At 37.1% G+C, this 22,343-nt stretch overlaps 1 pseudogene and 10 gene segments (V, D, J or C); 8 read left to right on the forward strand and 3 right to left on the reverse strand.

The window, feature by feature from the left end:
* The first annotated feature begins 6 nt into the window (after nucleotides 1-6).
* Nucleotides 7-668, forward strand: LOC127158034 (Ig kappa chain V region 3381-like). The segment is given in 2 exon segments: nucleotides 7-141; nucleotides 231-668. Coding segments are annotated over 2 exon segments (387 nt in total).
* Nucleotides 669-3,763: 3,095 nt separating this feature from the next.
* On the forward strand, nucleotides 3,764-4,421 carry LOC127158039 (Ig kappa chain V region K29-213-like). The segment is given in 2 exon segments: nucleotides 3,764-3,827; nucleotides 3,932-4,421. Coding segments are annotated over 2 exon segments (387 nt in total).
* A 1,333-nt stretch (nucleotides 4,422-5,754) lies between these two features.
* Nucleotides 5,755-7,718, reverse strand: LOC127158031 (Ig lambda-3 chain C region-like). The segment is given in 3 exon segments: nucleotides 5,755-6,188; nucleotides 7,125-7,173; nucleotides 7,647-7,718. Coding segments are annotated over 3 exon segments (426 nt in total).
* LOC127158038 (immunoglobulin kappa variable 1-8-like) lies at nucleotides 7,710-8,462 on the forward strand. The segment is given in 2 exon segments: nucleotides 7,710-7,901; nucleotides 7,982-8,462. Coding segments are annotated over 2 exon segments (375 nt in total).
* An 820-nt stretch (nucleotides 8,463-9,282) lies between these two features.
* On the forward strand, nucleotides 9,283-9,912 carry LOC127158037 (immunoglobulin kappa variable 4-1-like). The segment is given in 2 exon segments: nucleotides 9,283-9,482; nucleotides 9,572-9,912. Coding segments are annotated over 2 exon segments (375 nt in total).
* A 1,651-nt stretch (nucleotides 9,913-11,563) lies between these two features.
* On the forward strand, nucleotides 11,564-12,300 carry LOC127158035 (Ig kappa chain V region 3381-like). The segment is given in 2 exon segments: nucleotides 11,564-11,707; nucleotides 11,797-12,300. Coding segments are annotated over 2 exon segments (384 nt in total).
* Nucleotides 12,301-13,578: 1,278 nt separating this feature from the next.
* On the forward strand, nucleotides 13,579-14,150 carry LOC127158040 (immunoglobulin kappa variable 4-1-like; annotated as a pseudogene).
* Nucleotides 14,151-14,808: 658 nt separating this feature from the next.
* Nucleotides 14,809-15,363, reverse strand: LOC127158029 (Ig lambda-3 chain C region-like). The segment is given in 2 exon segments: nucleotides 14,809-15,242; nucleotides 15,351-15,363. Coding segments are annotated over 2 exon segments (327 nt in total).
* A 1,483-nt stretch (nucleotides 15,364-16,846) lies between these two features.
* Nucleotides 16,847-17,456, forward strand: LOC127158033 (immunoglobulin kappa variable 4-1-like). The segment is given in 2 exon segments: nucleotides 16,847-16,923; nucleotides 17,013-17,456. Coding segments are annotated over 2 exon segments (405 nt in total).
* A 208-nt stretch (nucleotides 17,457-17,664) lies between these two features.
* Nucleotides 17,665-19,162, reverse strand: LOC127158030 (Ig lambda chain C region-like). The segment is given in 3 exon segments: nucleotides 17,665-18,188; nucleotides 19,017-19,068; nucleotides 19,157-19,162. Coding segments are annotated over 3 exon segments (375 nt in total).
* A 2,003-nt stretch (nucleotides 19,163-21,165) lies between these two features.
* LOC127158032 (immunoglobulin kappa variable 4-1-like) lies at nucleotides 21,166-21,837 on the forward strand. The segment is given in 2 exon segments: nucleotides 21,166-21,368; nucleotides 21,458-21,837. Coding segments are annotated over 2 exon segments (414 nt in total).
* The last annotated feature ends 506 nt before the right edge of the window (nucleotides 21,838-22,343 follow it).

The raw sequence follows: 22,343 nt of genomic DNA on the forward strand, positions 1-22,343 counted from the left end.
CATATTGATCAGATGCTTCAGTGCTCTGAGAGTGTTTATAGTGCTGTGAGTTTAACACTTCATCACTGACACACACAACAATCTTCATCAACATGACCTTCATCATCATCTTCATCTGGACTCTCACAGTGTTTGCTCAAGGTTTGTGAAGCACAAGTTTGATATGAATTCATTTCTTCAAGTATATTGTCAAAGTTTTGAGTTGATTTTCTTCTTGTTGTGTGTTTCAGAGTGTAGAGGACAGATCACCGTCACTCAGAGTCCCTCAATGACAGCAGCTCAACCAGGAGAAACAGTCAAAATCAACTGTAAAACCAGCAGAGATGTGTATTACAGTAGTTCTTGGGGACATTATTTAGCTTGGTACCTACAGAAACCTGGAGAAGCTCCTAAACTCCTGATTTATTTAACAAGCACACTCCAGTCAGGAACTCCATCTAGATTCAGTGGCAGTGGATCTAACAGTGATTTCACTCTGACCATCAGTGGAGTCCAGACTGAAGATGCTGGACATTATTACTGTCAGAGTTTACACAACATCAACAGTAACTGGGTGTTCACACAGTGATAAAGAGTCGTACAAAAACCTCCGTCAGTCAGAGTCACAGTGACTGAACTGATTCTGCAGCTGCTCAAACACTATCACTCACTACTGACACACAGAGACCAAACACAGGAACTACACATGTGCTCAAAACTAAGACATGAGTGAAATCAGTTCTATTAGACTGTGATCTGTCCTGTGATAGATGAGTTTGACTCAACTATGCTCAGAATCAGAGTTGTAAACTGATATAAAATCAAACAATACTGGTGTCATATGTTGTTTTGTGTTTGTACATACAGTGTAAAGTCATTGTGAATCATCAGCAACATAAAGATGTATTTGTTTTTTTTTTTTTTTTTTCAAAAAGTAATTTCATCTCAAGCTGATACTGAATTTCTTACTCCTCCTCTGCACCAATCAGGAGGCTGCAGTGATGATTGTGATCAGCTGTGATGTGGAGTTTAAATCTCAGTGTTTTGTGATGAGCAGCAGAAAGAGTTTTGATAGAGCTGCTGTCAGGCTGTTGAATGTGTTTCTCTCTTGAGTCTTGATTATTGTTTGTTGTCTTTTTTTCTCTCTGTGGTAAATTCACTGATTTTCTTCTTGTTGTGTGTTTCAGAGTGTAGAGGACAGATCACCGTCACTCAGAGTCCCTCAATGACAGCAGCTCAACCAGGAGAAACAGTCAAAATCAACTGTAAAATCAGCAGAGATGTGTACAGGAATACTAATGAGGGTGATTGTTTATTCTGGTACATACAGAAACCTGGAGAAGCTCCTGAACTCCTGATTTTGTTAAAAAGCTCCAGTCAGGAGCTCCATCTAGATTCAGTGGCAGTGGATCTAACAGTGATTTCACTCTGACCATCAGTGGAGTCCAGACTGAAGATGCTGGACATTATTACTGTCAGAGTTTTCATTGCAGAACAAATTCTCATGGTGGCTGTGCAGGTGATCCAGTGTTCACACAGTGATAAAGAGTCGTACAAAAATCTCCGTCAGTCAGAGTCACAGTGACTGAACTGATTCTGCAGCTGTTCAAACACTATCACTCACTACTGACACACAGAGACCAAACACAGGAACTACACATGTGCTCAAAACTGAGTTAGGAGTCAAATCAGCTCTGTTAGGCTCCGTCTACATGAACACAGAGCTTTCTCTATTGTAAGGCCTCAGAGAAGAGAACAACTCAAAATCTTCTGTGGGCCATTTGGGACGACCATAAAAACAGATTGGGAGCTTACATGACGCCAGCGCGTCTTGACCAGTTCCTGTCCTATGCTGACTTCTCACCGCAAGGTTGAACCAGTGATAGATCAATATCAGTTCAGGAGGACAGAGGACTCTTGTTCTCTGCTGGAACCACTTGAAGCCACAAATGGTTTATCATCACCTTTGGATCAGCCGCGGTCAAACCCATGCAAGAAACACAGTAAAAGACTAATTTACAATTCCACCACCCCCCGATGTTTGGTATTAAATGAAAGCTCATTTTATTTCCAAGATGTTGACGTGAATGAAAGGTTGATATTATGTACAAGGTTCGCATTTCAACACTTAGTGAAGAGACCAACAAACTCTTGCAGGAAAGTTGCCTCCATGTGACAGAAAGACATTATGCTAAAATATACACAAATGAGCAACAGTATGGGCGGAGCCCCGCCTTGCAACCCAAATGATTGGAACGCAACTTCATGGGACGGACTTCGTCGGCCCGGTTAAATTCAAATGTCCAGCACAACACAGCGCCTTTCGCCTGTTGCATCTGCCCTTTGCCTGTTGAGTCCGCCTCTCGTCTTCAGCTCGCTCTCATCAGCGCTCCAGCTTGATCACAACGCGACTGTGCCATCCAGAACTCTACAGAACCAGCTAAAGCTTCGTGAAACTTTCAAAGTCCTTGCGACCCGCAACGCTGACTTGCAAAGAACTTCCAGCTCATCACGCTTGATAACCAGTCAGTCAACCGAAGCTTGAACTGACCAAGCTGTGTGAAACACCGAACAGCGGAAGCAGCTTGAAACACCCCAACGGCGTGAACAGCGTGAGCCGCTCGCCCCGAGAGAAACACTTCGCCAGTGCTCACCTGAGCTCCGAGAGCATCATCCGTGTAACCAAGCAACCAACCGAAGCTTCATCCAGCCTCTCCAACTGACCAATCACCACCGAAGGCTTTCCAAAGACGTCATCCAAAGAACCAAGCAACCAATCAGAAGTGGCGTGATTCCCTCCGCTAAGACGAGCCCACCGAGGAAAACCCGAACGCAAGTAAAACAAGGTCTCCTTAATCTCTTGCTGAACTGGTGCTAAATTTCCTTAAGCAGCTAAAAGATAAATCTCTGCTTTTATGGTTTTCTCAGGTTGCAATTTAAGAACTAGTAGCAGATACTAGTAGTTTTGGGATTCCCTTCAAACTCCATAGACTCTCATTCCTTGAACCGTATGCATGTGTGTGTGAGTGTGTGTATGTGTGTTTAATCATTAGTAGTTTAGTTCATGTATCTTAGAGTAGTTCAATAAATTCTTGTTTCATTGAAAAGAACATTGTCTTGTGTTTATGTTCATCACGCTATTGCCTGTGCCCTAGATGTTGCTACCTAGCTCATAACGAACGAATATTTTGTTTATATTATAATCCGATGGCCACGGGAATAATATAAACATCCAGAGTTGGTAAAATACCCTAAGTTGAACGTTCGGTGGACGAACAGTTGATAAAAGTTAAATTACTAACTTTGAATCAGTTAATCAAGTTAATTCTGAATCCTTTGGATTCGATTCTCAATTGAATCACTTTAATTTGACCTAAAACCCTACACTATCCAGTCTTTTTTTTTTCTTTCATTCTTCTGTAAACACGACGTTTTCTCAAGAAATATCTGTTTACACACAAAACCACTGAAATCTACTCAAAACTTTTTAATTAGTTTTGATGACCTGTGACCTCTGGAATGACCTTTTGCCCTCTCACAGAGTTCACAGTAACAGTGCCATTCTTGTTTCTTGATGCAACTGTCATTTGAATCATCAGAAAACCTGGAGCTTCAGACATATGAATTAAAGTTTTTGACTAATAACACGAAAAAACATCCAAACACAGTTATATTTTATGTGCATCATCTGCTGTAACCCGTACACAGATTTACATAGAGACGATTTGCATTGCAGCACAAGCTTCAAGAGGTTTTACAGCTCTGTGAACACTGAGAATCTGAACCAACAGCAACCATGAGCTTCATCACCATCTTCATCTGGATCTTCACTAGCTGCTGTTTCACAGGTGAGGAAATAAACAGACTCTATTCAAACTGATCATCTGTGCTAGAAATACTGTCCTTCAACAAATACTGAATTATGAATTTTTGTTCATTTTTCTTGATGTAGAATCAGCAGCTGGAGTGACAGTCACTCAGACGCCTGCAGTGAAACCTGTTCAACCGGGAGACACAGTTACCATGTCCTGTAAAACAAACCCTGACGTTTACCAGGGTTGGGGTGTTCAGCCTCTACACTGGTACTTACAGAAACCTGGAGAAACTCCTAAACTCCTGATTTATTATGCAAACACCCTCCAGTCAGGAACTCCATCTAGATTCAGTGGCAGTGGATCTAACAGTGATTTCACTCTGACCATCAGTGGAGTCCAGACTGAAGATGTTGGACATTATTACTGTCAGAGTATACACTATATCAGCAGTAACCTTGTGTTCACACAGTGATAAAGAGTCGTACAAAAACCTCCGTCAGTCAGAGTCACAGTGACTGAACTGATTCTGCAGCTGCTCAAAGGAGGATCTGAAATAACTCTGTTGTTTTTCTCCCTCTTTTGTCTCCTCATGTTCTTACTCTCTGTAGGGAGACGAGTAATGCTGGAAACTGGACTGGTTGAATCTGCCCTTTGCGGTTTTGATTTAATTCATTGTGCTCTTCTAGATTCGTCACATGATGAAGATTTGAGCCCAGCAGCCGTCTTATTTTGTTTTCAGTCACGCAGCTACACCTCCTGCAATGAATGAGTAAACTTTGATTCAGTAATAGAAACTAAAATTTAATTTATAGCTATAAAATCTCACATGAATGATACAGTAATCATTGTTTCATGCCTTGTCAAACTGTCTCTTTCAGGTCGGTCCAGCAATTGATTCACTTAAAGATCAGATGGTGGCGCTGCTGATTTATGATACTAAAACAAAACCACCATATTATGTGTCCCAGTCGATTGTAAAACCAGCTGTCGATCTCAGTTACTGTACACTACTGTTGAAATATTTGGGGTCAACCATACACAAATGTAATATATGCACATATATAAAACTATAGTGCACCACAATACTTTTTAAGCTGGTACTTACAGAAACCCGGAGAAGCTCCTAAACTCCTAATATATAGAACAACAGACAGTTACAGTGGAACTCCATCTAGATTCAGTGGCACAAGCTCATCTGCAAGAGATTTCACTCTGACCATCAGTGGAGTCCAGACTGAAGATGTTGGACATTATTACTGTCAGAGTTACCACTATATCAACAGCAAAGATGTGTTCACACAGTGATAAAGAGTCGTACAAAACCTCTGTCAGTCAGAGTCACAGTGACTGAACTGATTCTGCAGCTGCTCAAACACTATCACTCACTACTGACACACAGAGATCAAACACAGGAACTACACATGTGCTCAAAACTGCATTAGATGTGAAATCAGCTCTGTTAGACTGTGATCTGTCCTGTGACTGATGGGTTTTTACTCAGTTATGTTCTGATTTTGAGATGAATTGACATCAAATCAAACAAAAAGCACAATTTTTCTCAGTTTCAGTGTTGTAGTTTTTGTGTTTTGTTTTTGCAGATTTTACTACAATCATAATGCATCTCTGATAAACTGGTTTTATGAAACTAACACTCAAACTCCATAACTGTCTCATCACTCCATGAGCAGAAGTGAAACTGTTCCAGTTCAGAGCGTTGAACCAATCAAACAGTGAAACTGTGAGTTTGAGGTGAAAATCAGATTTGCATTGGCAGCTTTAGTGATTCTGATCGTCTCAGAATAGAGCAGCTCCGTCTCCAGTGACCATGTTCAAACCCCAAGAGCTTCAGTTCACATTTACTGCTAAATGCAGCTGTTCTCAACTATTACAATCATCAACAGCAGCTCAAACTTTAGTGAAGGAACGACACACTGATCAATGATGCAGTCGAACACAAATGTAAGGCGTTCAGAAGCTTTATTGAATGAACATCAATGGCAGCACATTGAAAGACTGTTTCAGTATTGAGCTGTAAATCATGTGACTGCTGTGAATCCTGCTGCTCTTCACTGGAGAAACATCAGCAGGAGCTCTTGAGGAACGAGGCCTCTTGATCAGCTCCGTTGTGTTTTACTCTGCAGACGAAGCGATCTGCACCTTCCCAGCGTGCTTTGCTGAGGCTCAGGACGCTGCTGCGGCTGTAGCGTCCGTCCCGCTCGCTCTCTGCGCTGGTCTGAACCCCCTCGGTGACCTCTGACCCGTCCAGCGTCCAGCTCACCTGCGCCCCCTGTGGAGAGTAAGAGCTGAGCAGGCAGAGCAGTGCGGCTGAGTCTCCAGAGATCTGCAGAGAAGAGGGCGGCAGCAGAGACACGGAGGGCTTCACTGCGGGACCAGCTGAAACACACAAACACACACAAAACTCAATTATTCACATCTGCAGCTACAATCTTCACTGGAGCAGACGTGATAATGCAGTCAAAATCACAATCAGTTCATCTTTACTGTAATTCCACATCACTGCTGTCATTCATATAACACAAATATCATGAATTAAGTTTCAAAATGATCTCAGTTAAATCTATATTCACTACTATTAAATGTATCATGTACTTTTAAATACAAATCAGTTCTCGAATGCAGACATTATATAAGGTAAATCTTATAATAATTAGAGATTTTCTGAATAAGGTACAGTTTAATCTCAAACTGATTTAAAAAATTGTCCACATGCAAATTGATCATTTATGTATTTGGAAAAGAAATTTAAATATAGTATTTTGAAAAATATTAAGAGACTCACAATCAGAAATATTAATAAATGTAAGTTCAAATTATGAATTATTAATTTTTTTCTCTTTGTCTGATAATGACGACTACAAAATTTGAATTATTTTGTCCGTATCATTAAACATTTGTGTCATGCATTTTAAAAACTCTTAATTGTTAAATTTACCAATAATTGTGGAAAAATTATGTATTTTCAGATGTAATTGAATATGTCAGAAAATATTCTCAATATATTAAAAATCAATGAAATGTTAGGAATAATAGGAATAATAACATCTGAAATTACTGTGTAAAATGAAAACATTTTTAAAACAATATGAAATATGCCTTTGAAAAATATGAATGTCATGAAATAACACTAAATATAAATATGTATTTGAAAAATAGCAGACAAGTTTAAATAAATGATGAAACAGTTAAATTCACCTTAAATATATTTCACTTCATATTTTTTTTCGACTTTAACATATTTTATCATTTTAAATCTTGTTGCTTAAATAATATAAAACAATACATTTTAATGATATGATTAAAGAGACTTACCGATCGTCAGTTTAGTTCCTCCACCAAAAGTCAACCACAGTGCTTCATTCTAGTGAAAGTGTCGTACAAAAACCTCCGTCACACTCAAATGAACACAAACTCCAGCAGAGAAAGAGACAACGACACTCACACACACTGATATGAGACTCAACATCAGCTCTTCTCAACATCAGACATGGATTATTGGACTAAATTGACTTTTATAAAAACACCTCATCATCTCTAAATATCTCTTGATGCATGAAAACTAGGAATTAAATAAAAATGAAAAATAGATAATATAATCAGACTCTGTATTGATCACATTTTCTTTACACATCTTAATTTGGGGTTTCTAAATATAGTTTTTAATTAGTTTTGATGACCTTTGCCCTCTCATGAAGTTCACAGTGACAAACTTGTTTCTCTGAATGATTCAACTCTGTCACTGAATCATCAGAAAACCTGTAGTCTGAACCAGAGACTCACACAGAATGAAAAAGAAAAGATTTCCAGATTTCTAAAAGAAGTGAAAACACACACCATTGGATCATGAGACTGAAACACATTTAAAGGCTCAGTTTTCATCTGCATGTGCATTTTCATGTCTGTTTTCCTCCAGGAGGGTTTTTCCACAGAGAGTCACTTTGCATCGGCACATGCTTCAGCGCTCCGAGTGTTTATAGCGTTCAGACTCAAACACTTTATAACACACTGCTGTTTACCACGGTACAAAACCAACAAACACAATGAATCTCTTCAGCAGCTTCATCTGGATTCTGACAGCTTTTATTTCAGGTAACAGAAGTGAAAGATGCTCATTTTTGACTCTTTAATGTTGATTTAATTTGATTAAACACATATAATGTTGTTGTCAGCAGCATCCAGAGGAATCACTGTGACTCAACCTGAAGTTGTGACTGTTTCTGAAGGACGAGACGCCACTATAGAGTGTAAAACTGATGCTGGGATATATGGCTATGGTTTAGCTTGGTATCAGCAGAAACCTGGAGAAACTCCTAAACTCATCATTTATAGTGTAGATGAACTCTATGATGACAGTTTCAGTCGATTCAGTGGGAATGGAGAAGGAGGTGGAACAGATTTCACTCTGACCATCAGTGGAGTCCAGACTGAAGATGCTGGACATTATTACTGTCAGAGTTTTCATGCCATCAACAGTCAAGCTGTGTTCACACAGTGATAAAGAGTCGTACAAAAACCTCCGTCAGTCAGAGTCACAGTGACTGAACTGATTCTGCAGCTGCTCAAACAATCACTCACACAACATCAGATATTCATGGATATTAAATGAAAAATATCCATTGAGCTTTCACATGGTAAATATCTCACATATTAACACTATCACTCACTCAACAGTGAAGAAATTAAATTAATAATAAACATAATTTTAAACATCATTATTTTATTTCAATTATGATTTTCTGACCATTTCTTTATTTTCAGTTATGATTTTTCAGAAATTATTTTCTTTTATTTTACTTTTTTATTTTTTACTTTCAGATGCTCATTTTTCTTTCTAAACTTCAAGATCAGCACCATAAAATGTTCTACTTAATCAATGTAATAAGTGTATTGATTTATTATGTTCATAATACAGATATTTACAGCATCATATAAACACATTCCTCAATTCCAGAGCAGATGATAATGAATACAGTTTATAATAAGATCAATGAATGAAAGAATTAACACTGACACAAAAATTAATGTGAAAATTAAAGATCAGATTACCCAACAGGTGCTGTTCACCAACAAAAAAAAAAAAAATATGTGCTGTTCATGGTCACTTTAAAAAAATAAAATGCATATCACCATATTTATTTAAATTTATGGTAACATTACATTATATCTTGCAAATTAAGCCTGAATTACTTAAAACAATTTGTATAATGCATTATAAAGTGTCTGTTAAAAACCTGCAGGAACATCCATGGATTTGACAAAAAATTTAGGAATTAACAGTCATGTTTCTATCCAACTACAGTCAAAAATATTCTCAAAGTCTCACAGGAGACAGTCAGGATAATATACTAAAACATTGGTCTTGAAGATTTATTCAGAATGTTAATGATCTGATATAATTTATAACAAATTGGCTTGAATTAGAAGATATAATATTATGAAAAATTAGAAGATATTTTCTCATTTCAGTAATTGTATTTTGTGTCTGTTAATGAGTGACTGTCTTCAGGTAAATGATCTGGAGTGTGTTTGCATATTGATCAGATGCTTCAGTGCTCTGAGAGTGTTTATAGTGCTGTGAGTTTAACACTTCATCACTGACACACACAACAATCTTCATCAACATGACCTTCATCATCATCTTCATCTGGACTCTCACAGCGTTTGCTCAAGGTTTGTGGAGCACAAGTTTGATATGAATTCATTTCTTCAAGTATATTGTCAAAGTTTTGAGTTGATTTTCTTCTTGTTGTGTGTTTCAGAGTGTAGAGGACAGATCACCGTCACTCAGAGTCCCTCAATGACAGCAGCTCAACCAGGAGAAACAGTCAAAATCAACTGTAAAACCAGCAGAGATGTGTACATTTGGAATGGCAAATACTATTTAGCCTGGTACTTACAGAAACCTGGAGAAGCTCCTAAACTCCTGATTTTTGATGCAGACGTCCGCCAGTCAGGAACTCCATCTAGATTCAGTGGCAGTGGATCTAACAGTGATTTCACTCTGACCATCAGTGGAGTCCAGACTGAAGATGCTGGACATTATTACTGTCACAGTGCACATAGTGGTCCAACGTTTACACAGTGATAAAGAGTCCTACAAAAACCTCCCTCAATCACTCACTACTGACACAAAGAGGCCAAACACAGGAACTACACGTGTGCTCAAAACTCAGTTAGGAGTCAAATCAGCTCTATTGGACTGTGATCTGGGCCCGTATGTGTAAAACTTCTCAGAAATGCTCTTAAGAACAGTCTTAAACTTTGACTTAAGTGTCATAAAATTCTTAGTAAAAAGTATGCCTTTTCTAATAGTAGGAGTCTTTTATAAAGAAACTAAAAGCAACTTTCAGTAAAGTCTAAGACTGATTCTTAAGTGTTGAGTAAGAGGACACTTAAGTGTTGTTAACTAAGGACTACAATGATGTCCACCCAAAATGGCCAGCCTTGAACTCTGAAACAGGCAATAGTGAACCTACTCATGTGAAGTCACAGCAGCACAACACCAATCATTTGATGGAACTACAATAAAATCATTTAATTAAGACACTATTTAATATTTAAATGTATTTAAATGCTTTGCATTGTGCAAAATTATCACAAATTATTGATGTTTTGAAATCCTTTTCTATTGGTGTGTCTCCTCGTTTACAGTTGGAGCAATGATGCGAACATGAGTTTCATCAACAGTTCCAATAACTCCAAGAAAGCCCACAATCCTCATAAAAATGGCTTGTTTTTGCAGCATGGTTTGACAGTCAGTTGGAAAGTCAATGAACTGCCACATACTGTAATAGTGGCCAAGAGGGAAAAAAAATGTGTTACTGATTTTGTAAGCATATTTGCTTGGAGTCAATTGTTTTATTTCTGATAATAATGCAATGAAACATGCCAAATTGTGCAGTCTTAATTTTTGGCCATGCTGTCATGCAAAGAAATTATGAACACATGCAAAAACAAGAGAGGAAAAAAATAATAACTGATTATGTTGTCGTCATTGTCAATGTTGCCAATTTAGTATTAAGTGTTTAGTGACTTCCTCACCCCTTTTGAGACTTTATTTAAAAACCTAGCAACAACATCAATTTGTTGGACAAACCTTAGATTACAACACTCTCCCACTGACATATTTATATTTATATAGATCAGTGAACTTGCCATTATGATCTCATCCTCATCAGCTACATTTAACGACTGTTTTAGCTTCTTTCAATTGAAAGTAGTTAGCAACGCTGATCAGTGTTTTCTTTTTCCTTTCATATTTTGATGGTTTAAGTGAAATGTGAGGTCATTAAAACCCTCCACACATCACTTGTGGCCACTGTTGTGTTTGGCAGGGTTAGTGTCACAATATTTAAGACCCTGCTTACTCTGTCATCACTGGTGCATTGCTGCATTTTTCCAATTTTCCAGCAAAAAAAATGTAATTACTACTTTTATTTCTGCAGTTAGAGCATTGACAGGACGTAACATTATAGTGATGTTTAGGACCTTCAAACCAACTGAGCTGAAATACATGTGTTTAATTCAAGTACAAAAACCTATAAAAAAAAGAATAATAAAAAAAAAAAAAAACATTTTTAATACATTCATAATCATGATCAATCCTGTCATAAACTGCCAGATGATCAAACACCAGTCATAATAATTGCACAAAACTTTAAACAATATGATGAGCAGATACAATGATTAACAGAATGAAATAAATGAGCAACCTTCATTTAGAAGCTCATTTAAAAACAGGATGAGCTTATTTGCATATTGATCAGATGCTTCAGTGCTCTGAGAGTGTTTATAGTGCTGTGAGTTTAACACTTCATCACTGACACACACAACAATCTTCATCAACATGACCTTCATCATCATCTTCATCTGGACTCTCACAGCGTTTGCTCAAGGTTTGTGGAGCACAAGTTTGATATGAATTCATTTCTTCAAGTATATTGTCAAAGTTTTGAGTTGATTTTCTTCTTGTTGTGTGTTTCAGAGTGTAGAGGACAGATCACCGTCACTCAGAGTCCCTCAATGACAGCAGCTCAACCAGGAGAAACAGTCAAAATCAACTGTAGAACCAGCAGTGATGTGTATTATTATAGGTCTGTGGGACATTATTTAGCTTGGTACCTACAGAAACCTGGAGAAGCTCCTAAACTCCTGATTTATGGTGCAAACACACTCCAGTCAGGAACTCCATCTAGATTCAGTGGCAGTGGATCTAACAGTGATTTCACTCTGACCATCAGTGGAGTCCAGACTGAAGATGCTGGACATTATTACTGTCAGAGTGTCCACTGTCCTAGTAGCTGTGTGTTCACACAGTGATAAAGAGTCGTACAAAAACCTCCGTCAGTCAGAGTCACAGTGACTGAACTGATTCTGCAGCTGCTCAAAGGAGGATCTGAAATAACTCTGTTGTTTTTCTCCCTCTTTTGTCTCATATTCTTACACTCTGTAGGGAGACGAGTAATGCTGGAAACTGGTTTTAATTTGATTCATTGTGCTCTTATAGATCGTCACATGATTAAGTTTGGAGTTCATCGGCCATCTTACAAACACTCATAGTTCAATAATATATTACAGATCAGCAATAAAATCTGACATGAATGAGATCATGAACATTGTTTCACATCTTTTCAAACTGTCCATTTCCAGTCGGTTCAGCAAATGCTTCACATAAAGACCAGATGGTGACGTTGCTGATTTACGATACTAAAACCGTCATATTGTGTGTCCCAGTTTCTATCATTGATTGTAAAACCGATTTCAATTACTGTCCACTACTGTTGAAAAGTTTGAGATCACTCATACAAAAATACATTTTTATATATTAAATATTTTAAAACATATATGAAATTTATTATTGGTTCCATTTTCCATGTTCTCCTGCCTTGTGTTTCTGTTCCTCATGTGTTGTTATGGTTTTTGATTAATTACCCTGCACGTGTCTTTGATTTGATCCCATTTGTCCAAGTATTTATACCCCATTCTGTTCAGTTATTATTTGTCTGTTCGTAGTCCATTTTAGTTGTGTGTACTCCCTGTCAGCCTGTCTTTTCAATTATTATTATTATTATTAAAATCAAATAGTTTGAACCTTTACTCTCCAATCGTTGCCTGCCTGCTACACACACCTGACAATCATGTGACACTGAAGACTGGAGTAAATTCAGCTTTGATCACAGCAATTAGTTGCATTTTATATTCAAACAGAAAAGTTATTTTAAACATTTCACAATATTACAGTTTTTTACTTTTGGTTTTGATCAATTTAAAATTCATTTTATAATGACTTGTTTGAACATTTAACAAAAATGTATTTAAAATAACTGACAACTGTGATTTTTAGTTTAGATTTTAATTTTTGTTTATGTTAAACCTTCATTTTCATAATTTCACATCATAAAAGTCAGTGCAAAAGACAAATCAAAAGGCATGAAAGGCAAAAGTATGTTCATGGGACTAAACTGTAATGCTACTGCAGAATTTTAAATAGATATTTATCACTGTTTATTAAACATTTAATTTTTTTACAGGGGTTTTTTCATGTGGTTTGAAAAATTTTAATATTTTTAAATTTCACTTACATTTCAGTGAAAACAGAGTGCCATCAGGGGTCTTTTTTTCAAATGGTTTGAATTTGTTGTAAATTTTATATCACATTTTTAGGTCCACACTTACTGATAAACCATGACATTGTGATTTTTTACATAAAAGTAGGATCTTGAACAAGACAATCTTCATTTAGAAGCTCATTTAAATACAAGATCAGTTAATTTGCATATTGATCAGATGCTTCAGTGCTCTGAGAGTGTTTATAGTGCTGTGAGTTTAACACTTCATCACTGACACACACAACAATCTTCATCAACATGACCTTCATCATCATCTTCATCTGGACTCTCACAGTGTTTGCTCAAGGTTTGTGGAGCACAAGTTTGATATGAATTCATTTCTTCAAGTATATTGTCAAAGTTTTGAGTTGATTTTCTTCTTGTTGTGTGTTTCAGAGTGTAGAGGACAGATCACCGTCACTCAGAGTCCCTCAATGACAGCAGCTCAACCAGGAGAAACAGTCAAATCAACTGTAAAACCAGCAGAGATGTGTATTATTATAGTTCTTGGGGACATTATTTAGCTTGGTACTTACAGAAACCTGGAGAAGCTCCTAAACTCCTGATTTATTTAACAAACACCCTCCAGTCAGGAACTCCATCTAGATTCAGTGGCAGTGGATCTAACAGTGATTTCACTCTGACCATCAGTGGAGTCCAGACTGAAGATGCTGGACATTATTACTGTCAGAGTTTTCATTGCAGAACACATTCTGATGGTCAGCAGTGATGATGTGTTCACACAGTGATAAAGAGTCGTACAAAAACCTCCGTCAGTCAGAGTCACAGTGACTGAACTGATTCTGCAGCTGCTCAAACACTATCACTCACTACTGACACACAGAGACCAAACACAGGAACTACACATGTGCTCAAAACTGAGTTAGGAGTGAAATCAGCTCTATTAGACTGTGATCTGTCCTGTGACAGATGTGTATCATTCAAATAGGCTCTGATTCTGAGCCAAATTTATGTCAAATCAAACAAAAAAACACACATTTTTCCAATAATGTAGTTTTTGCATTTTGTTTTTGTAGATTCTACTACAATCATGATAAACTTGCCTTATGAAACTAACACTCAAACTCCATAACTGTCTCATCACTCCATGAGCAGAAGTGAAACTGTTCCAGTTCAGAGCGTTGAACCAATCAAACAGTGAAACTGTGAGTTTGAGGTGAAAATCAGATTTGCATTGGCAGCTTTAGTGATTCTGATGGTCTCAGAATAGAGCAGCTCCGTCTCCAGTGACCATGTTCAAACCCCAAGAGCTTCAGTTCACATTTACTGCTAAATGCAGCTGTTCTCAACTATTACAATCATCAACAGCAGCTCAAACTTTAGTGAAGGAACGACACACTGATCAATGATGCAGTCGAACACAAATGTAAGGCGTTCAGAAGCTTTATTGAATGAACATCAATGGCAGCACATTGAAAGACTGTTTCAGTATTGAGCTGTAAATCACGTGACTGCTGTGAATCCTGCTGCTCTTCACTGGAGAAACATCAGCAGGAGCTCTTGAGGAACGAGGCCTCTTGATCAGCTCCGTTGTGTTTTACTCTGCAGACGAAGCGATCTGCACCTTCCCAGCGTGCTTTGCTGAGGCTCAGGACGCTGCTGCGGCTGTAGCGTCCGTCCCGCTCGCTCTCTGCGCTGGTCTGAACCCCCTCGGTGACCTCTGACCCGTCCAGCGTCCAGCTCACCTGCGCCCCCTGTGGAGAGTAAGAGCTGAGCAGGCAGAGCAGTGCGGCTGAGTCTCCAGAGATCTGCAGAGAAGAGGGCGGCAGCAGAGACACGGAGGGCTTCACTGCGGGACCAGCTGAAACACACAAACACACACAAAACTCAATTATTCACATCTGCAGCTACAATCTTCACTGGAGCAGACGTGATAATGCAGTCAAAATCACAATCAGTTCATCTTTACTGTAATTCCACATCACTGCTGTCATTCATTATACACAAATATCATGAACTAAGTTTAAAAATATTCTTAGTTAAATTGGTATTCACTACTATTAAATGTATCATGTACTACTTTAAATAAAAATCAGTTCTCTAAAGCAGACATTATATAAGGTAAATCTTATAATAATTCAGAGCCTTCATGAATAAGGTAAGTTTAATCTCAAACTAAAAAAATGTCCACATGCAAATTGATAATTTATGTATTTGGAAAAGAAATGTAAATATTTTCTTTTGAAAACATTAGGAGACTCACAATCATAAATATTAATAAATATATATTCAGATTATGAATTATTAATTTTTTTTTAAACTTTTTCTGATAATGACGACAAAAAAATTAGGATTATTTTGTCCATATCATTAAACATTTTGTGTCATGCATTTCAAAAACTTAATTGTTAAATTTACCAATTTAAAATAATTGTGGGAAAAATTATGTATTTTCAGATGTAATTGAATATGTCAGAAAAATATTAAAAATCAATGAAACTATCATGCACTCTACATATATATTAAAATATCAAGAAATATGAGGAATAATAACATTTGAAATTATTCATGTAAAATGAAAATACTTTTTTTAAAACAATATAAAATATGAAAAAATGAAATGGAAAAAATATGAATGTCATGAAATAACACAAATATAAATATGCATTTGAAAAATAGCAGACAAGTTTTAAAATAAATGAAACTAAAACAGTTAAAATCACCTTAATTAATTAGCAAATTTTTTTCACTTTAAGATTAGTTTTTTTTTTTAATCTTGTTGCTTAAATTTAAAAAAAAAAAAAAAAACAATACATTTTAATTTTATATGATTAAAGAGACTTACCGATCGTCAGTTTAGTTCCTCCACCAAAAGTCCACCACAGTGCTTCATTCTAGTGAAAGTGTCGTACAAAAACCTCCGTCACACTCAAATGAACACAAACTCCAGCAGAGAAAGAGACAACGACACTCACACACACTGATATGAGACTCAATAATCCATGTCTGATGTTGAGAAGAGCTGATGTTGTGAAACAGCACAAAATGAAAATCTTTTTGTACAAAAATACTTCATATTGCATTTACACTGAAATCATTTTTACATAATCAATACTCAGAAGACATTTATGTTTACCTGCTTTATATGAAATTTTAGAAGATTTATATGGTGATTTCCTGTTAAATGACCTTTGACCTGTTATTTGTAACACAGTATTAAATGCTCTCATCAAATCTGTAATACAGGATCATTAAATGCTCTGGAGCATCAACGTCTGAATAAAATGCAATAAATCATCTTTTTGTTTCTAAAAAAAGTAAATAAATATTATTAGCAAAGATAATAAATGGAAAACTGTGTAACTGCTATCTCCAGGTAAATGATCTGGAGTGTGTTTGCATATTGATCAGATGCTTCAGTGCTCTGAGAGAGTTTATAGTGCTGTGAGTTTAACACTTCATCACTGACACACACAACAAAATCTTCATCAACATGACCTTCATCATCATCTTCATCTGGACTCTCACAGCGTTTGCTCAAGGTTTGTGGAGCACAAGTTTGATATGAATTCATTTCTTCAAGTATATTGTCAAAGTTTTGAGTTGATATTCTTCTTGTTGTGTGTTTCAGAGTGTAGAGGACAGATCACCGTCACTCAGAGTCCCTCAATGACAGCAGCTCAATCAGGAGAAACAGTCAAAATCAACTGTAAAACCAGCAGTGATGTGTATTTTGGTGGTTCTGATTACTTTTTAGCTTGGTACTTACAGAAACCTGGAGAAGCTCCTAAACTTCTGATTTATTGGACCAGCAACCTTGAGTCAGGAACTCCATCTAGATTCAGTGGCAGTGGATCTAACAGTGATTTCACTCTGACCATCAGTGGAGTCCAGACTGAAGATGCTGGACATTATTACTGTCAGAGTTTCCATTGTAGAACAGATTCTGATGGTGATTGTGAGGGTGATGATGTGTTCACACAGTGATAAAGAGTCGTACAAAAACCTCCGTCAGTCAGAGTCACAGTGACTGAACTGATTCTGCAGCTGCTCAAACACCATCACTCACTCAACAGTGAAGATTTTAAGAATTTTAATTAAACAAAGCATTCACTGAGTTTCCTACTTGCTAAATATATTAATCAAACACTCTTTATTTTATTAAAATGATCTAACACTATATCTGTGAGGTTCAAAATTTGGCTGCATGTTCTTGTTTTAGCTGAGAGAAGTTCACATATAAATGTATTATAAGAAAGGGGGGAAAATGACACAAAAGGACTCAAAGACACTATTTTATTTTATTCTATTTATTGACTGAACTGTAATAAAATCATAACTGAATGATAAAGCACACATATAGTCTTGTATGAAACACACAAAGCAGAGCAGATGCAGATGAGAGCGACTGAAGCTGGATGTGGAGAATGAAGGAGTCGCTCATGTGCTGTTAGTCTCCATGTGAGACACGAGTGAGAAGAGCAGCAGATCTACTCTGAACACTGATGTCTGGTCACGTGTCCAGTGAGCGCAGGCTGGCCGCTCCGTGTGGCCTCACAGCTCACTGAGACGCTCTCCATCCACTCCTGCTCAGAGAGAGTCAGGCTGCTGCTCCAGCTGTACAGACCGTCCTTCTCCAGGAGCCCAGCGCTGCTCTCCTGAGACCTGCTGCTCCCGTCCACCTTCCAGCTCAGGCTCCAGTCTGACGGGAAGCCCTTGTTGGCCACACACACCAGTGTCGCTGTCTTCTTTGAGGAGATCTCTGCACTGGAGGGCGGCAGGACGCTCAATTTAGGACGAGTGACGCCTGACAAACACACAATAGTCAACTCAGTAAAGAAAAAAACGTTTCTCACCTTTTAGGTTGAGAAGAAAATACATGAACAATTAATACAGTGATTAAACTGTAATACATTAAACTGCAAGTGACCTGAATGAATTTTTACAAAGCCTGTGATCAGCAATGCATAGAAGTTTGGTAAAATATATTAATTGGAAGAGACATTTACGTTATCAACTTCAATGTTAGTCACTTTTATTTAAAGCATCAAAGATCAGATGTGAATAAACACAATAAACTGCAGGAGTTTATAACAATTTTTGGTGGCAGCATGATAAAATTAGGTGCAAAAGTTTGTTTTAAAATATCAAAAATATAACTTTTGTTTGGCATGTCTACTATAAATTATTAACCTTTCAAATATTAACAAAAAGACGATTGAGCAACCATATAATTTCCAGTTTGAAAATATGTGCAGGCTTTACTTAAAAATCAACACACTAATGTGAAAATTTGTCTTATATTTTCAAAAGAATAACAAGCTACTATATATTTTATTTTAATGCCCCTTTTAGAATTTATAATTTTAATTATCAATAAAAAAAACAAGAGCCGATGCTCTGAAAACTCAAAAAATCAAGTTAAGAAATAACAGAAATGATTATAATTCACTGGATAAAAAAACTAAGATGCCATGACAATGAAAACCATCTTTAATTTTGACTGCCAAACATTTAATATGAACTAAAAATAAAATATATACATAAGTAAAAAAAAGTTCATCCTTTCTATAGAGCAAGAAAGTGTTTAACAGTCAGTTGTTGTATTAATAATATTAAATGATGATTTACTTACTGCCAACATCCAGTTTGGTGCCGCTGCCGAAAGTGATCCACAGTGATACAAACTAATAGAGCAGCTGAACAAAAACCTCCTGAACGCTTCACTAATGAACTGAGTCTCCAACAAACACATCCACTCACAGCACAAATTACCTTCATTTACTTCATCTGCTTTATGCAGTCTGTGTTATTACTAAAGCACTGTAAAAATGAATATCATTTGTGACGAGACTCAAGTTAAACTCAGTTGATTCAGTGATTGACAGAGACACGTGTGTGATGATCCTCATGTCTGTTAAAAACCTGCAGGAACATCCATGGATTTGTCATAAATTTAAGGAATTAACAGTCATGTTTCTATCCAACTACAGTCAAAAATATTCTCAGTCTCACAGGAGACAGTCAGAGTAATATAACAAAGTTGGCATTGAATATGCATTCAGAAGTGAATGATCTGATATAATTTATAACAAATTTGTTATTAGAAGATCATTAATATTATGAAAAAAGATTAAGCTTTTCTAATTTCAGTGATTGTATTTTGTGTATTACCATAGTTCTTGGGGACATTATTTAGCTTGGTACCTACAGAAACCTGGAGAAGCTCCTAAACTCCTGATATATTTCACAAGCACACGCCAGTCAGGAACTCCATCTAGATTCAGTGGCAGTGGATCTAACAGTGATTTCACTCTGACCATCAGTGGAGTCCAGACTGAAGATGCTGTTCTCCGCTCCCGGAAGGCTCTCTTCAAGGAGGGAGCCTTCACCAGCGTTCCTCGCAGGTCTGGCCCCGCTTCCGCCGAGGCGGAGCGGCAGCTGCACTCATGGGGTTCGCAGTTGGATCTGCTGGAGGGAATGGAGATCTCCTTCCTCACCCGGTAGATCCGGGGCCCTTTCTCAGGGATCGGAAGCCCGCTCTGCGGCTACTTCCCCCCTGGGAACAGCCTCAACACTCCGGATTTCTTCCTCCGAAGAGGTTGAGTCTGAGTGTGTTGAGGTGGCCCCATAATCGCCCCAGTATGAAGAGTTGTTGGAGGTTGTTACTCGTGCGGTAGCCAAGTTTAACATCGACTGGCCCGCCGAGAAACAGGCTGAACCGCAGCGAAGCAAAATAGATGAACGCTTCCTGCGTAATAGGCCGCCTCCTTCACGCCGGAGCCTGCCGTTCTTCCCCGATCTCCACACTGAGGTGTCGAAATCGTGGGGGAAACTATTCTCAGTGGGAATGGAGAATATGAGGGAACAGATTTCACTCTGACCATCAGTGGAGTCCAGACTGAAGATGCTGCACATTATTACTGTCAGAGTGAACACTATATCAAAGATGTGTTCACACAGTGATAAAGAGTCGTACAAAAACCTCCATCAGTCAGAGTCACAGTGACTGAACTGATTCTGCAGCTGCTCAAACAATCACTCACACAACATCAGATATTCATGGATATTAAATGAAAAATATCAATTGAGCTTCACATGGTAAATATCTCACATATTAACACTATCACTCACTCAACAGTGAAGAAAGAAATTAATATGATCTACTAATAAACATCAGTTTTGTTGAGTTTCGTCATCATTTATTTTCAGTTATGATTTTTCAGAAATTATCTTCTATTATTTTCAGTCATTCCTATTATTCACAATACTATATTTTTTCAGCATCATAAAATGTTCTGCTTAATCAATGTAATAAGTGTATTGATTTATTATGTTCATATTGCAGCATCAGCATCATATAAACACATTCCTCAATTTCAGAGAAGATGATAATGAATAGAGTTTATAGTAAGATCAGTGAATGAAAGAATTAACACTGACACAAAAATTAATGTGAAAATTAAAGATCAGATTACCCAACAGGTGCTGTTCACCATCAAAAAAAAAAAAAATAAAATATGCATATCACCATATTTATTTAAATTCATGGTAACACTTTACTGAAAGCCTTTATGTATCATGCATTATAAAGGCTTATTAAACTGTATAATGCATTATAATTATTCAATATGTGCATTTTATTACATTACTTCTTGTCGTAATTAATTATAACTGAATTTAAACTACTTTTATAATGCAATATACATAAAAGCTTTAATGAAATATTATATAATAAATAAATAGATATTATGAAAAAAATATATATATTTTCTCATTTCAGTAATTGTATTTTGTGTCTGTTAATGAGTGACTGTCTTCAGGTAAATGATCTGGAGTGTGTTTGCATATTGATCAGATGCTTCAGTGCTCTGAGAGTGTTTATAGTGCTGTGAGTTTAACACTTCATCACTGACACACACAACAATCTTCATCAACATGACCTTCATCATCATCTTCATCTGGACTCTCACAGCGTTTGCTCAAGGTTTGTGGAGCACAAGTTTGATATGAATTCATTTCTTCAAGTATATTGTCAAAGTTTTGAGTTGATTTTCTTCTTGTTGTGTGTTTCAGAGTGTAGAGGACAGATCACCGTCACTCAGAGTCCCTCAATGACAGCAGCTCAACCAGGAGAAACAGTCACAATCAACTGTAAAACCAGCAGTGATGTTCACTATGATGCAGGAGGGTTTTTATTTATAACTACTTCATATACTTACTATTTAAGCTGGTACTTACAAAAACCTGGAGAAGCTCCTAAACTCCTCATTTACAAAGTAACGGAGCGTTACAGTGGAGCTCCATCTAGATTCAGTGGCACAAGTTCATCTGCAAGAGATTTCACTCTGACCATCAGTGGAGTCCAGACTGAAGATGCTGGACATTATTACTGTCAGAGTGTACATGAAATCAACAGTAACTGGGTGTTCACACAGTGATAAAGAGTCGTACAAAAACCCCCGTCAGTCAGAGTCACAGTGACTGAACTGATTCTGCAGCTGCTCAAAGGAGGATCTGAAATAACTCTGTTGTTTTTCTCCCTCTTTTGTCTCATATTCTTACACTCTGTAGGGAGACGAGTAATGCTGGAAACTAGTTTTAATTTGATTCATTGGGCTCTTATAGATCCGTCACATGATTAAGTTTGGAGTTCATCAGCCATCTTACAAACACTCACAGTTCAGTAATATATTACAGATCAGCAATAAAATCTGACATGAATGAGACCATGAACATTGTTTCACATCTTTTCAAACTGTCCATTTCCAGTCGATTCAGCAAATGCTTCACATAAAGACCAGATGGTGACGTTGCTGATTTATGATACTAAAACCGTCATATTGTGTGTCCCAGTTTCTACCATTGATTGTAAAACAAGCAGTCGATCTCAATTACTGTCCACTACTGTTGAAAAGTTTAAGATCATTCATACAAAAATAAGTTTTTATATATTACGTAT

The sequence above is a fragment of the Labeo rohita genome, unplaced genomic scaffold (assembly GCF_022985175.1).
Source record: "Labeo rohita strain BAU-BD-2019 unplaced genomic scaffold, IGBB_LRoh.1.0 scaffold_1311, whole genome shotgun sequence".
Lineage (NCBI taxonomy): Eukaryota > Metazoa > Chordata > Actinopteri > Cypriniformes > Cyprinidae > Labeo > Labeo rohita.